The sequence below is a fragment of the Talaromyces proteolyticus genome, assembly GCF_021365285.1.
Source record: "Talaromyces proteolyticus strain PMI_201 chromosome Unknown BGW36scaffold_6, whole genome shotgun sequence".
In the NCBI taxonomy this organism is placed as follows: Eukaryota; Fungi; Ascomycota; class Eurotiomycetes; order Eurotiales; family Trichocomaceae; genus Talaromyces; species Talaromyces proteolyticus.
Genome location: NW_025764282.1, coordinates 2,592,555 through 2,608,648, shown reverse-complemented (window position 1 = coordinate 2,608,648; position 16,094 = coordinate 2,592,555). Strand labels below are relative to the sequence as shown.

At 24.9% G+C, this 16,094-nt stretch overlaps 2 protein-coding genes across 2 annotated transcripts; one reads left to right on the top strand and one right to left on the bottom strand.

Moving 5' to 3' along the window:
* Positions 1 to 261: 261 nt before the first annotated feature.
* Positions 262 to 522, bottom strand: BGW36DRAFT_295419 (uncharacterized protein; the record flags this gene model as incomplete). The annotated part of the gene is made up of 2 exons (XM_046211184.1): positions 262 to 321; positions 418 to 522. Coding segments are annotated over 2 exons (165 nt in total), but the record flags the coding sequence as incomplete, so codon positions are not given.
* A 3,920-nt stretch (positions 523 to 4,442) lies between these two features.
* Positions 4,443 to 4,631, top strand: BGW36DRAFT_296432 (uncharacterized protein; the record flags this gene model as incomplete). The annotated part of the gene is made up of 1 exon (XM_046211268.1): positions 4,443 to 4,631. A coding segment is annotated over one exon (189 nt), but the record flags the coding sequence as incomplete, so codon positions are not given.
* Between the last annotated feature and the right edge of the window lie 11,463 nt (positions 4,632 to 16,094).

Below are 16,094 nucleotides of genomic sequence, written 5' to 3'. Positions count from 1 at the left end.
ACTTTTTATTAGAAATTCTAAATTAATATAAATTTAAATTTAATAGTTTAGAGTATTAATTATCTTTAAAAATACTAGATTTATATATTATTTAGAATTATTAACTATTAATATATTACTATATAACTTCTTTATAGACTATTTAGTTAATATCATTAAGAATAATAATATATTGGGATAATTAACGCTTAAAATCTTCTTTTATAGCTGTATATAATTCTTTATTAAGTTAATGGCTTCCATGCTACGGTCCTGTCATTTCTATATAGAGATAAGGTTGGCCATACTGGCCAGTATATCTGAATACTCTGTATTTAACATCTTTAAACTTGTTTCTATTACTTATATATTCAGCTCTTCAGCCTTTTTTTATTGGCTTTAATTCTAGTATATTAACATCAGGTTGACCATATTAACCAGCATGTCTAGATGCTCTGCACCCAGCATCTTCAAACTCGTCTCCATCACTTGCACATCTAGCTCTTCGGCCTCTTTCCATCGGCCTTGATCCCAGTACAAGAGAAACACATGACATCATCTTATTTGGCAGTCTTGCACTGTTTCAGTAAATATCAGAAATCTACTTATATTAAAGACTTAACCCAATATAATTTAGTGCACTGCGCTATTAAAGATTAAGATAGAATCTAAAAGGTTAGATATATACATTATATCTATATTAAGAATAATAAGAATTTATCATTATCCTCTTTTAATTATTTTTATTATATATATTTTAATTAATAGTATCTATACTATAGCTAATTTATATATTACTATTATAGTTATTTAAAAATATTATGCTATATATATTGCCACTACTCTAATCTAATAATTAAAAGTATAATTATGATGATATAATTCTAAAAATAGCTTGGTTAGTTTCTAAAAAGTATAATTACTTTTCAACTTCTCTCATTATAAGAGTTTATTGGATATTACCATCTTTTTTATCTTTTAACTTCTCTTAAAGTTCTTTCTTATATTTTAAAACTTTATTTTACTACTTTTTTAAAAAATCAATATATTTTTTAATAGTTTTTTTTAAATTTTATAATTAGCTTTTCAGCTTTTTATGATTTATTTTAGAGATAGATTTTAAACAAAGCTAAATAAATCTTTAAAGCATTAGTATAGATTATGAAAAGACTTTATAAGGATTCTTTATAGCTATATGCTTTTAATAGCAAACTAAATAATATTCTAATAGAATTAAATTTACACTCTAAATACACTAATTTTTTTTTATTCTATATATTGATAGAAAGACAATCTTTAAAAAAAAGCTTTATACTATTAGAATATTTTGTTTATTACTAAAGTTTCTTGCTAAAATCAGTATATATCTAATTATATGTATTTATTATATCTATAATATCAATTTTCTTAAGATCTGATTTAGCCTCAGTATAAGTTATGTTATTGGAAATTTAAAGTTTTTTAAGAGTGGTTAATGGACACTGAATAGTTTTCAAAATTAAAGTAATATCTTGAATTACTTTCTTTACTTCTATAAGATTATCAATTAAATTATAAAGATAATTAATATTAAAAATAATAAACTCAATAATACTAATAACACTAATAACAATACTGAATAGATCTATATATTCTAGATTTATATAATAAAATAAAGAGATATTTATATGCTTTCTATAAAATAGAAATACATTAAATTAACAGATATGAGTAGAAAACAGGTTAATCTATTATAAAAGTTATAAATATATAACATAGATATTAGGTACTTCTGTATTAAGATTAGCTAATAGTAGCTTGAAAGATACAAATAACTAGATTATCATATTTAATTATTTTACTTATCACTATATTTTGAAATATTATTAATAAAACTATAAATAGAATACTTATATCTATTTTATTTAAGAGGAAGATTATCTTCATTTAAGATACTGTTCTATTTAGTCTAAATTTAAGATAAAATATAATTTTAAAATGATTATAAGTTGTAATGGTTCATGCTGTGTATTATGTTATCTTCTTGGACTTAGATAATTGAGGAGTATAAGTTAGCTATAATGCTGGGAATGTTAAGATCCACTACTATTATTATCTCATAGGTAAGTCTCTATTGAGAGCCACTAGAGAGCTGTGCTGATAGTATTCTGATTGTGTAGAGTGTTTAGAGACTCCTCCCAGTCTATTACTATCGATCCTGTTCCTTTGCGATCCAGATTTTGTCGATTGTGGAACAGTCCTTAATCAGCTCCATTAAAGATGTGCTACGCTAGGGTCCAGGACTGCGCTTGTCGGCCTCGGTGGTGTTGGGTGTGTAAAAAAAACTATTCTCTTTATTAGTTGCTGCTAACACGGCATGAAGAAAATCATAGCTTATGATTGAGTACGCATATCAAACCTATGAGCAATCTTCTAGAACATGGGTTTTCTGGATTTATGCTAGTAATGTGGCCTAATTTGAGCAGAGCTATTATGATATTATAAAGATAGTTAAGCTGTTTGGATAATAGGATTTTAAGATTAATATCTTTAAGCTTGTATATAACTAACTATAAGATACTAGGAATAAGAAGTGGATTCTAATACTTAATAATATTGATGATATTTATTTTCTTTTTAATTGTCTTAATAAAGTTCAGAGTCAAGCTAATTATAAAAATAATAGAATTGATTACTCACTACAAGAATATCTTCTATAAAGTATAAATAGATCTTTTCTAATAACTTTGCGGAGTAAAAAGACTGTATTAAAGCTAATAGAATAATGTGACATTATTATAATTGAATTAATAGATAAAGCGCACGTATTAGCCCTTTTTAAGAAGAAATTAAAAAAGTAGAATAAGAGTTAAGATATTACTAAGCTTACAGTAGCATTAGAATTTATTCTACTTATAATTGTTTAAACTGCAGTATATATTTCCAACCTAGATTGAGGTTGTTCAGTGCAACAGTATCTTAATAAGTTCTAGAAAAATGATTATAAAAAGATCTATCTATTAGACTATAAAGATGGTTAGTTTTGTTGAGATTGGGAGGTTAAGAACTCTGTTTTTGTTATTTGGTAGATCTCATTTGATAGTATATGCTAAATCTGATGATTAGTGGCTGGTTTATTGTCATTGATGAGCTTTTTTGATTATTAAGGGATTTCTGAGGCTTTTCTTTAAAATTGAAGTAGATAGGAAAATGTGGAGTAGAGTGATTGCGATGATGATGAAGGCAGTGAATTATAATCTAGTGTAATTGATGAGTTTTAAAATGATATTCTAGCGCTGTGAAGGTACTTGTTTATCTTGATAAATATGGATAGAATAGCTTTTGAAATGTATAATCTGGTGTAGCTAGTGATATGAAGATGGCTTAAAGCGAATGGAGAGCTGGAAAAGTGGAAACAGTAGTATATTTGGAATCTAAATTTGGAATTTTTTATAGGAGAATATGAGAATTGGGCAAAATGTTAAGAACTTTTTCTGTATGTGAAGTCTGCGGTCATGTAGTGACTGCAGGAATGTGATTCATTACTGGAGTGGGCCTCGCTGCTATATAAGGCGGCATGGTATGACTGGAGAAAAGGAAATGGAGCTGAGGGAGAGAAGCTGTTAGTTAAGATGATGAAAACTTGAATGAAGTTACTAGGTCTGGAATATGAATATATGTTGAATAGTATCTAAATAGTAGGATCAATATAGTTGCTTGAAGGTTGATGGAATGAGGCTGAAGAGTTGGAGGTGTAAGTGATGAAGATAAGAAAGAGGGTGCAGGGTGTAGAGCATCCGGACACACTGATCAATATAAATAATCTGGCATTGATATACTGGAAGTAAGGCTGATAAAAAGAGACTGAAGAGCTATTTATATAAGTGATAGAGATAAGTTTAAAGATACAGAGTGTAAAGCATCTCTTCATATTAATCAGTATGAATAACTTAGTATTGATATACTGAAATTAAGGCTGATAAAAAGAGGCTGAAGAGCTATTTATATAAGTGATAGAGATGAGAAAGAGGATGCTGAGTGTAGAGTATTTGGATACACTGATCAGTATAATTAACCTAACATCAACATACTAGAATTAAGGCTGATAGAAAGAGGCTAAAAAGCTATTTATATAAGTAATAGAGATAAGAAAGAAGATACTAGATAGAGAATATCTCTTTATGCTGATCAGTATAGCTAGTCTAGCATTAATATACTAGAATTAAGGCTGATAAAAAGAGGCTAAAGAGCTAAAGATACAAGTAATGAAGATAAGAAAGAGGATACAGAGTATAAAACATCTCTCTATACTGACTAGCATGAATAACTTGGTATCAATGTACTGAAATTAAGGTTAATAAAAAGAAGCTGAAGAGCTATTTATATAGATGATAAAGATAAATTTAAGGATGCTAGATGTAGAATATCTGAACACGCTGGACAGTATAGCCAACCTGGCATCGACGTACTGAAATCAAGGCTGATGGAAAGAGGCCGAAGAACTGTTTGTGCAAGTGATAGAGACAAGAAAAAGGGTGCTAGGTGGGGAGCATTCTTCCACACTGACCAGCATGGCCAACCTGGCGTCGTGTCACGCACCGGGACCCACTCTAGTTGTCACTGGCTGTGTCGAGGAGCGATACGATGTATTAAACCACACAGAGATTCCTTAAGGGTAACTAGTAACAAAGTATAAAGATTATTAAAGAATAAAGATAAAGGTAAGATATAACTAAAATAAGAGTAATACTTTAAAATGCTATAGTATTTCAAATAGAATTATCTTATTGATCCTTACAGTGTAACTGATAGTAATAATTAGGCTGTCATTTGGTTCGGTTCTGGTCCTGAGTTTCTGGACCAAACCCAAAAGTGGGTCGGTTCGGTTTAGTCCTTATTATTGGAATTAGAACTGAAAACTGAACAGTTCTAGCTCTTTAAACCAAAACTGAATCACGCTAAAGAAGAATTACTAATTATAGTTAAATTGGTCTGAATCTAATCCGGTTTTTATTTAGATAACTAAATTGTATAAAAGAATTTTTAATTATAGTTAGATTTTATTCTTAAAAATATATTAAAATCTCTCTAAATTTTAATGAATTAGATAGATAAATAATATAAAAATTAAAATTAATTATTTAAATTATAATTATCCATCTGATTATTAAGATAGGCTAAAAAATAGATAGATAATAATAAATATTATAGAATAGATATAGAAATATATATATATATTTTCTTGATAAATAGATTAGCCGTATAACATAATCTGAAAAATATAAATGAAAAGTAGAAAAGATATTATTGTTATTTAGATAATTCCTAGATTATAATCTAAATATTAAGAATTTATTATAATATTTATAAGAATATTTAAAACAAAGTCTTAATTCAAAAAAATAAGAATTTAACTTATAAAAAGCTGCTTTAGAAATGATTATCTAATCAATAAAAACTATAAAGAATTAGGGTTAATCCTAAATTATTAGTATTATTAATGATAATCTACTAGTATTCAGATATTTAGATAAAATTAAATTAAAAATCTAAACTGAATCAGACCCAAATAGGCCCTAAAAAACCATATAGTTCTGGACTTAGTGAACTGAATCACATCAGTTCACTGTATATAGGACTAGAACCGGACCATTCGGATTTCAGATCGGTTTTGGTTCGGTCCGAACCGAACCAAATGACAGCCTAGTAATAATTATAATGATTTATATTAAAGAATTATACTAAAATAAACTAGATATATAGAAATAAATATATTTATATAAATATTATCTTTATAATATTCCTATAATCTATTTATATATAGATTATATATCTAATTATTCTCTTATCTTTTTTATACTTTTTTTATATTTTTATTATATATCTGAGTATAGATATTTATATAATATATAATTCTATATAAATAGTAAATAAGCTATATATAATTATAATAACTAATTAACTATAATATTAATTACTTTAATAGATATTTATTCTAAAGTAGTCTAAATCATCTTAATCTATTCTTAGCTTTATATATATTAGTTTTATAATATCATTCTCTCTCTTTAAAGTTCTTTATTCTTAAAGATATAAATAGAAGATATATCCTTATTCCCAATATAATCCTATTTTCTTTAGTGAGTGTTTGAAATATATTAATATAACTTTTAAGAAGGACTGTCTAGCTTATTATATATTTCAGTCTAATTATATCTATTAAAATAATTTTTCTATTAATAATCTATATAAATATTATAAAAATAAAAATATGATTTATATAATAGATTTAAAAAGTCAAAATTATATATTATATACTTATTATAATTATAAATATAAAAAGTAATTTTATAATAAATAAGAATGATTAAATCTTTAGAAAATTAAAAATTATATTAATTAAAAATTTCATAATACTCTTATAAAATAGACAGATTTATTTATAAAAATAAATTATTTATTTAAATAATAATAATTTCTTAAAGAATAAGATTCAAAAATGTTAGATTATAATTCTAATATAATGAAGATTTTAGATAAAAAAGATCTCAATAATATCTCTTCTTTTTTTTTATAAAAAAGATATAATTAAATATTATCTTTAATATAAAATTTAAAGTCTTATTTACTAATCTATTAATATCTCTATTTAATAGATTAAATTTCTTTATCAGTAATCCTCTAATACCTTTAGAGTATCTATAAGATTTTTAATAGATTTTTAAATATTTTTTAAGATATCATATTCTTTCTATTTAATTAGATAGATGAATTTTCTATTAATTTATTTTTTTTAATATATCTTTGACTTCATATATTTCTTACTTAATAATGATATTTATTTAAAATTTTATATTTAATAGTATTAATTCTAATAATAAAATATAGAATATTAAATATATTTTTATAGTTTTTAATAATTTTAATTTATAATTAATTTCTCTAATTTTTTCTTTAATTTTAAATAATTTAATTTATAGATAATTTAATTTATAGATAATTTAATTTATTCTTTTTTCTTTTAGTATCTAAATTTTATAAAAAATAGATTTTCTTTTTCTTCTTAAGATTAAATCTTTTTTAATATTTTTAATTATATCTTCTTAATAACTATTATTCTTAATTTTTAATTTTATTATATAGATATTGATATAATACTCTTATTATATTAACTATCTCTTCTACTTTTTATATAATTGATTGCTTATATTTAGATTTCTTTAGCATTCTTATTTCTTTTTCTGTATATGTTTTAAATGATATTATTTCTATAATAATTTACTTGTTTATATTATAGGTTATTTATATTATAAATAATAATATTGCTTAATTATTTTAATTATAATTAATATAATAGTATAGATACTATTCTAATGTTTAATTTATTTATTCAGTTTATCTATTTATCTATAGATAATAGATAGTTAATAGCTGCTGTTCCTTTTTTATAAAATCTATTATAAATTTCTATAGTTTTAATATAAAGGTTTATCTTTTATCTAAGATCATAATTTCAGATATATTATAGTGCTAAAAGACTTTATTAATTAATAGTATTACTAATTGTTTTACTATTAATTATTTTATAATTATAATAAAATATATATATTTAATCATTCTATTTATTATTATAAGTATTAAATCATTTCCTTATAATTTTAATAGTTTAATAATAAAATCTATTATTACTTATTGCTATAAATATTCTAATATTTTTAATAATTGTATTAGTCTATATAATTTATATCTATTAATTTTATTCTTATAATACTGATCATATTTCTTAATATAATTCTTAATATTCTAAATTATTTTTGGTCAGTAGTAGTTCCTAGGCTGTCATTTGGTTCGGTTCTGGTCCTGAGTTTCTGGACCAAACCCAAAAGTGGGTCGGTTCGGTTTGGTCTTTAATATTGAAACTAGAACCAAAAATTAAATAATTCTAACTCTTTAAATTGAAATTAAACTACACTAAAAAAGAATTATTAATTATAGTTAGATTGGTTCGAGTTTAATCCAGTTTTTATTCAGATAATTAAATTATATTAAAGAATTTTTAACTATAGTTAGATTTTATTCTTAAAAATATATTAAAATCTTTTAAATTTTAGTAAATTTAATAGATAAATAATATAAAAATTAGAATTAATTATTTAAATTATAATTTTCTATCTAATTATTAAAATATATTCAAAAAATAGATAGATAATAATAAATATTAATTATATTATAAAATAGATATAGAAATATATATATTTTTTCTCTAATAGATAGATTAGCTATACAATATAATCTAAAAAATATAAATAAAAAATAGAAAAAATATTATCATTATTTAAATAATTCTTAGATTATAATCTAAATATTAAGAATTTATTATAATATTTATAAAAATATCTAAAATAAAATCTTAATTCAAAAAATAAGAATTTAATTCATAAAAAGCTGTTTCAGAAATAATTATATAATTAATAATAATTATAAAGAATTAGAATTAATTCTAAATATTTTAATATTATTAATAAAAATCCACTAGTATTTAGATATTCAGATAAAACCGAACTGAAAATCTAAACTGAACCAGACTCAAATAAGCTTTAAAAAACTATATGATCTTGGACTTGGTGAATCAAACCACATTGGTTCACTGTATATAGGACCAGAACCGGACCATTCGGGTTTCAGATCGGTTTTGGTTCGGTTCGGACCGAACCAAATGACAGCCTAGTAGTTCCTTATAATTTATTCTAAAATATTTAATATTTCTAGATATTTTATCAATATATTATTATAATAAAGTTAAATAATTTCTATTCTAAGTGCTTTTAATATATAGATTAAATTATATTAAAATATTAATTTTTTTTTTGTTATTATAATTCAGTCATTTTTATTATTTATTATATTAAATATTAATCTATCTTATTCAATTTTTTTTATAATTTTATCTTATAATTTTAAATCTATTACTTCTTTTAATATTACTGTGAGTATTACTATTTAAAGATTATATATAAGTATTTCTCTTTCTATTTTCTTAAATAAGACTAATTCTAATAATCTAATTTTTTCTTTATAATTTAGTCTTCTGCTTAAAGCATCTGCTTATTCATTATTTTTTCTTTATAATATTTTATTTTATATTAATAATTTATTAATAATTCTAATTATTTTATTTATTTTTAATTAAGAACCTTAATTATAAAGAAATAGATAAGATTTTTATAGTTTATAATAACTTATATTAGAAATTTAATTCCTTTTAAATAGACTTTTTAATGTTGAAATATTATTATTATAACTAGTAGTTCTTTATTATAAATCTTATAATTAAATTCTATATTGAGCATTTTTCTTGAATAGTATATTATTAATTATAGTTTTTTATTTAATTCTTTCTATATTATTGTTGTTCTTATTATAAAATCTAAAGTATCTATTTCTAATACTGTTAATTTTTCTAAATTATATTATATCAATATAGATATAATAATGAGCTGAAGTTTTATTTCTTTAAATGCTTTTTAATATTCTATTGTCTATTTAAATTCAAAGTTTTTTTATAATAATTTAAATATAGAATTTATTATCTCTATATATCCTTTTATATATTATTAATAGTAGTTAATTAATTTAAGAAAGAATTATATTTCTTTAATATTCTTTAGTATAGATTAATCTTATATAGCTTATATCTTTTTTTATCTATTTAGATTTCTTTTTAAATAATTCTATATTCTAAGAAATCTATTTCTTATATATAAAACTTATATTTCTTAAGCTTTAATTATAATTTTGTTTCTTATAAGTAATATAGAATCATCTTTATATATTATATATGATTATTTATATTATCTAAGAATATTAAGATGTTATTAAGATATACAATAGTAAAGTTATATAGATAATTCTTAATTATATAGTTGATATACTGTTAAAATGCTGTTAGTATATTGATTAATTTAAAAGATATAATTAAATATTTATAATATTTAAACTTGATTTTAAATGTAATTTTCTATTTTTCTGTTTTCTTAATTCTTAATCTATTGTATGTATCTATGATATTAAATTTTATAAATTATTTTTTTTCTTATATTTTGTCTTATATCTTCAAAATTAGAGATAATAAATGATTATCTTATATAATAATTTTATTTAATTATTAATAATCTATATATAATTATAAATTAATAATTCTTTTCTTTTTTATAAAAAGTATAAAGTATTCTGTTAGTGAGCTTAAGAGTCTGATATATTTCTTTTTTAAGCTTTTATTTAAGTACTTCTTAAGTAGGCTGTCATTTGGTTCGGTTCTGGTCCTGAGTTTCTGGACCAAACCCAAAAGTGGATTGGTTCGGTTTAATCTTTAATATTGGAACTAAAACCGAAAACTGAATGATTCTAGCTCTTCAAACTGAAATTGAATCACACTAAAAAAGAATTACTAATTATGATTAGATTAGTACGAGTCTAGTCTGATTTTCATTCAGATAATCAAACTATATTAAAGAATTTTTAATTATAGTTAGATTTTATCTTAAAAATATATTAAAATCTTTCTAAATTTTAATGAATTTAATAGATAAATAATATAAAAATTAGAATTAATTATTTAAATTATAATTTTCTATCTAATTATTGAAATATACTTAAAAAATAGATAGATAATGATGAATATTAATTATATTATAGAATGAGTATAGAAATATATATATTTTTTCTTTAATAAATAGATTAGCTGTACAATATAATCTAAAAAATATAAATAAAAAATAGAAAAGATATTATTATTATTTAAATAATTCTTAAATTATAATCTAAATATTAAGAATTTATTATAATATTTATAAAAATATCTAAAATAAAATCCTAATTTAAAAAATAAGAATTTAATTTATGAAAAGCTGTTTTAGAAATAATTATATAATCAATAATAATTATAAAGAATTAGGATTAATCTTAAATATTTTAGTATTATTAATGGAAATCCACTAGTATTTAGATATTTAGATAAAACCAAATTGAAAATCCAAATCAAACCAGACTTAAATGGGCCCCAAAAAACCATATGATCCTGGACTTGGTAAATTGAACCACATCGGTTCACTGTATATAGGACCAGAACCGGACTATTCGGGTTTCAGATCGGTTTTGGTTCGGTTCGAACCGAACCAAATGACAGCCTATTCTTAAGTGTTATTATTTTATTTTTTAATATAAAGTAAATTTATTAAGGTCTTAATTCTTTATTTTCTTTTAATAAGATAATATAGTCTTATTTATTATATTTAAATAATTTTTTATATATTTTATTAAATAATTTCTTAAATCATTCATATTTTTTAGATAGTTTAGATTCTATAGTTACTATAATCTGATACTTTTCTTTTAGATATTCAGTAATAGTCTTTTCTTAAATCTTATTCTATATAAAAGTTTATAAAAAAGTTAAATCATCTATTTCTTCTATTATATTGAAATCTTTTATCTATCTAATAATTTTATCTATTTAAGATATCTATTTATAATTATAATGATTTATTTTGATTTTATTAATTCCTTAGTTTATTTTTAGATTATAAATCTTAAACTATAGAATTTTAAGAATTATATTATTTAATCTTAATTTTATAATATTAAAGTTAATTATTTTATAATGATTTTCTAATACTATAGATAATTATTTTATTTTATATATAACTCTTTTTTTTATAGATTTATTTTATTAAATTCTATAATAGATATTATTTAAGATTTCTTTCTTTTTAAGATTTTAATATTTATTTTATTTTTTTATTTATAAAGTTATATATTACTTTTAAATTAATTATTATTTTAATTTTAATTCTATATATAGCTATTATAGTTCTTAATTATCTTTTATAAATTATTATATTAAATTCTATTTTTTTATATATATAATTATTTATATACTATAACCATTTTTTTTTAAAAATTCTCTAGTTTTAATCTTAGGATATATATATATACTACTCCCCGAATCTGAACCGGATCCTGTCCCTGTTGGGACTGGCGTGATGGCTGCTGGGATCCTCCGCCGGCTACTATCAAGCTGCTGTTTGCTGCTGGTGGCTGCTGTAGGTCTGTTGGAAGCTATTGGGACGCTATTGGATCCACACTGCAGACAGCCTTTTGTCTCTGGTCTTGCAGGCTGGCCATCTGGAGCCAGGGGCATCCGGCTGGAAGTTTAGAGGTTGCACTGGATTGGGAAGATTAGGCGGCCAGATGACGCGTAGAATTGCGCGGTAGGGACTGTACAGCGCCAAGCTGGGATAGGATCCTCTAGGACCCGCCAAGAGATATATATTCGTAAAGTCCTTTTGATGTTATTATCATGCATGCGGTAGATCGTCTGTAATGTCTATTTAAAACTTGTAAAGCTATCTATTCTCAAAGTTTGAGTACTATCTGATATTCTTCTCTTCTTTTCTTTTCTTTTTCTCTGCTTCTTCTCTCGATAGTTTTGATGTCATGTAGAAGAACTATTGATAAGATCTTAGATAAAGCAGGAGAAGATGATAGAAGATTTGAGATTAATAAGAATTAAATCTATTATTCTCTTATATTTAAGAAACCGTATTAGATTATAATGGATTTATAGATTGAGTAAGTGCTTTTGGTAAATCTATAGATCATGATTTAAATTGAGATGAATCTGTGGCCTATGGTTGATGCGCTTCAAGGTATGTAAAGAGAAATCTAAAAGTAAGTATCCATGATCTTAATATAGCTAAAAGGTTCATGAAGCAGGTTGTAAAGACTAGCAAAGACAATGTCAAAGGATTATCACTTATTAAGAATCCAGTAGGGGAGCTAATGAAGGCTTTAATATTAGCCTATATCTATCTTAGATAAGAGTAATTCATTAGCTATTGGCTGTGATAGGCCGGGAATAGCAAGCTTAGCCTAGAATTGACTGAATTAGTATATTATGTATGATATTATACAGTCTATAAGTATCAATTATTCTTATCACACTAACCACCAGCCAATATATCTCGATGGTATTTCTCTAGGAGATTCCTTTATCTTAAGAAATAAGACTGATGTATTGGTTTATCCTGGAGCGATTTACTGTTTTTTAGGATTATATATAGTGTCAGGAGTGGGTATAAGGCTGCCATACCAGGATACTAGTTAATGATTATGTTGGTAATCTTCTAGCTTGTTACATCTCTGGCCGGGTAAAAGAGCATTATGAGTCTTCTTTCTAAGTGGGTAGTGGTCAGGATCTTCTTTATAAGGTCAGTCGAGCTCACTATTTTTAATGGCCTGATTGTATCTGTTGACCGTTTAGTCACTCTATAGGATATTGAATTTGTCTTGATATGTAATGCAAAGGATAAGACGGAGTTGATTATTTGTTTAACAAGAGACGTCAAAGGCATGACGATGTGTTCTTTTAATAGGTGAGGTTTTAATATCGCGGATAAAGAGAGTAGATAGCAAGGATGGCCTGACTGATTGAACAGTTTGGCTGTAGACCTTAAGGAAATCTATATGAAGATATGTAATCACTGTATATAAATCTAGTTTTTCTGTTTCTGAGCCAAGCTCTTGCTGATGGTTGCTTTTATAATTACAAGATCTGGGCTGAGATTAAATAAATCCTTTTATCGCTGAAGGGATTCCTGATTACTTTAGATATTGATCTAGCGAAACTTGGTCTTCCGGTCCTTCAAATGGTCGATTGTATTAGGCTAAATGGGAGAATGTGAATAGCGAACGGTTACGCGAAACATCTTGCTGAGTGAGGTCGTTATGCTAGATTCGATAGGAATATTAAGGTCTATGATGTGCGACGAGAGGCGCTCATCAAAGTGGATAGTTTGTTAGAGATGCAATCAACTCCCAACCCTATTCCCCTTAATCAACTGTTTTCCAAATGCTGACCTGGTTCCTAGAGAATGGTTATTCTATGGATGCGCAGATGATATTCGTGGGGCAGTATAATCTAAAGATCTTCAATAAGTTATATAATAGTAGATACAGAGTCAGTGAGGTTTATAATTACTAGAGGAGAACATAGAGAGTAAATTACTTGGCAGAGCTTTAAATAAGCAATCTAAAATATAATCTGTAATTATTACATTCTTTGCCAGCTAAGCAATAATATAAGCTTAAGCAAGATTTATATTATATAAACCTTATTTAGAAGTTTATAGAGCTACAAACGGAGAAACAATGTGAGAATCTTATAAAGTGGGAAATCCATAACCTAATTGCACAGCAAGAGAGGCTTTACAATGAGAAATATTGACTGATCTAGGAAACGCTGACTATGTGGTAAGCCGGCCAAAGATGGATTTTCTTAGGGAAAGAGAATGAGAAGTATATTACTGATGTTCAGTCTATATTCTTTAAGAGAACTTAGTGACTCAATTCAGTCTGAGATCGTCTTGTTATTAATTTCTTTCTTGGTCTCGACGTTTCTCTTTGTAGTGAGATTAGAGCAATAGTTATTGAGAATATAATCTAACTCTGTAAAAAAGTGCTTAAGGTTATTTATTATCTAAGTTATATGCTTATATTGGAGGGATAATGTTCAGTGGAGAAGTGTATGATAGATGTGGATAGGTATGTGAATGATTAGTAGCTATGAATGATAATTAATTCAGTTTGGTTCTGTAGACTTCCTTTAGATAAGAGGTGGTCTCATGTGTATAAATGCTACCAGAACTCTCTGTGAGTTAAGTATAAAAATGTATAGCTATGTTATATATGCGATGAATGGGTTGTCAGATGTGATCAGTGGATTGTATATTGTGTAGACTATCTGGTATAGCTTAACAATCTTTCTATTCGATGTGATCTCGTCAATTTTTGTTGGATGATGGTATGGCTAGGTTATTGTATTATGTGTATGTTTCGCTAGACGTAAGTAGATGGATGTTTATGTTATTGGGAGTATCTGAATAAGTGGAAGAATCATGTTGATCAATGTCTTTATGGGTACTGGATGGTAAACTGCTTGATTGGAGAATTGATTATATGTTATGATTTGCGCTGTGAAGGCATTTATGACATGGAGTCTAATCTGCGTTTTCACATGATTAATTGGTATGGGTACCTGTTCTTCAGATTGGTAAAAAAGGCTGTATTAGAGTTAGTAAAGGGGTTCTATACAGTATTATTTATATTTGTCTATGAGTGGCTAAGCTTTTCCCTGGAAAGTTCATCTTTTGTTGACATCCCGCTAATCTACCATATAACAGTCCTTACTTTCTTAGATATAGCTGTTTCGGGCTATGGCAATCGATCAGGCTCTAAGGTAGTGAGGTTGTGTCTTTCTAGTCGATATTCTTTGGGCTTAGAGGCTTAGATTAAATTTTGTTTGCTAGATGAGGTAACTATAATTAGAAGTTTTACTGCTCTATCAATAGTGACTGAATATTTAGAGGCAAAGTTGATGGTTAGATGCAATAAAGATAGTTAGTCTAGATTTTTAGAGAGTCTTTTAACTATTCTGATTATTGTTAACAATCAGAATCTTATAAGGGTCTGTAAAAATTTTTATAGACTTACCCTAAATAGCACTGATGAGTGAGTAGATGGTCATTATTTAGGCCTTTTATTATGGAATAGAAAAACCCATTAGTCTATAGTATGTAAAAGAAAATGGGCACCACTTTCTAATGTTATACAGAGAGGGCGGAGATCATTTAAAAGAATGAGGATTTTATAGTATAAGCATGATATACCATTCTTATCCTGATATAATGTGAATGATTGACCGTCAGTCCAATTTATGGAGAGCTAGAAGGAGTATCTGGTTGATAGCATTCTTGATGAACGCACTGTATGGAAGAGCTGTGGGTTTTTTAAGTAGTATCTTGTTAAGTGGATTGGATATCTTAAGCCTATATGGACTATTGCCTGTTTTCTAGATGATATAGAGGCTCTTAGTCTGTGGTTGGCTAAAAGGTAGATGATTAGCTGAATTTTTTATCATCTTTGTTTGAGTTTTTAAAGAATGATTGTTTTTTAAGTCGCGAAATAGGTGATTATATAATAAGAAATTAGTAGGTAGGATTCTGGTTTGAAGAAGTCCTTAGGGTTGCTATTCTCATAGTAGGTTACTTTAATGATCTGTGATGGTGGTTAAGTGTATT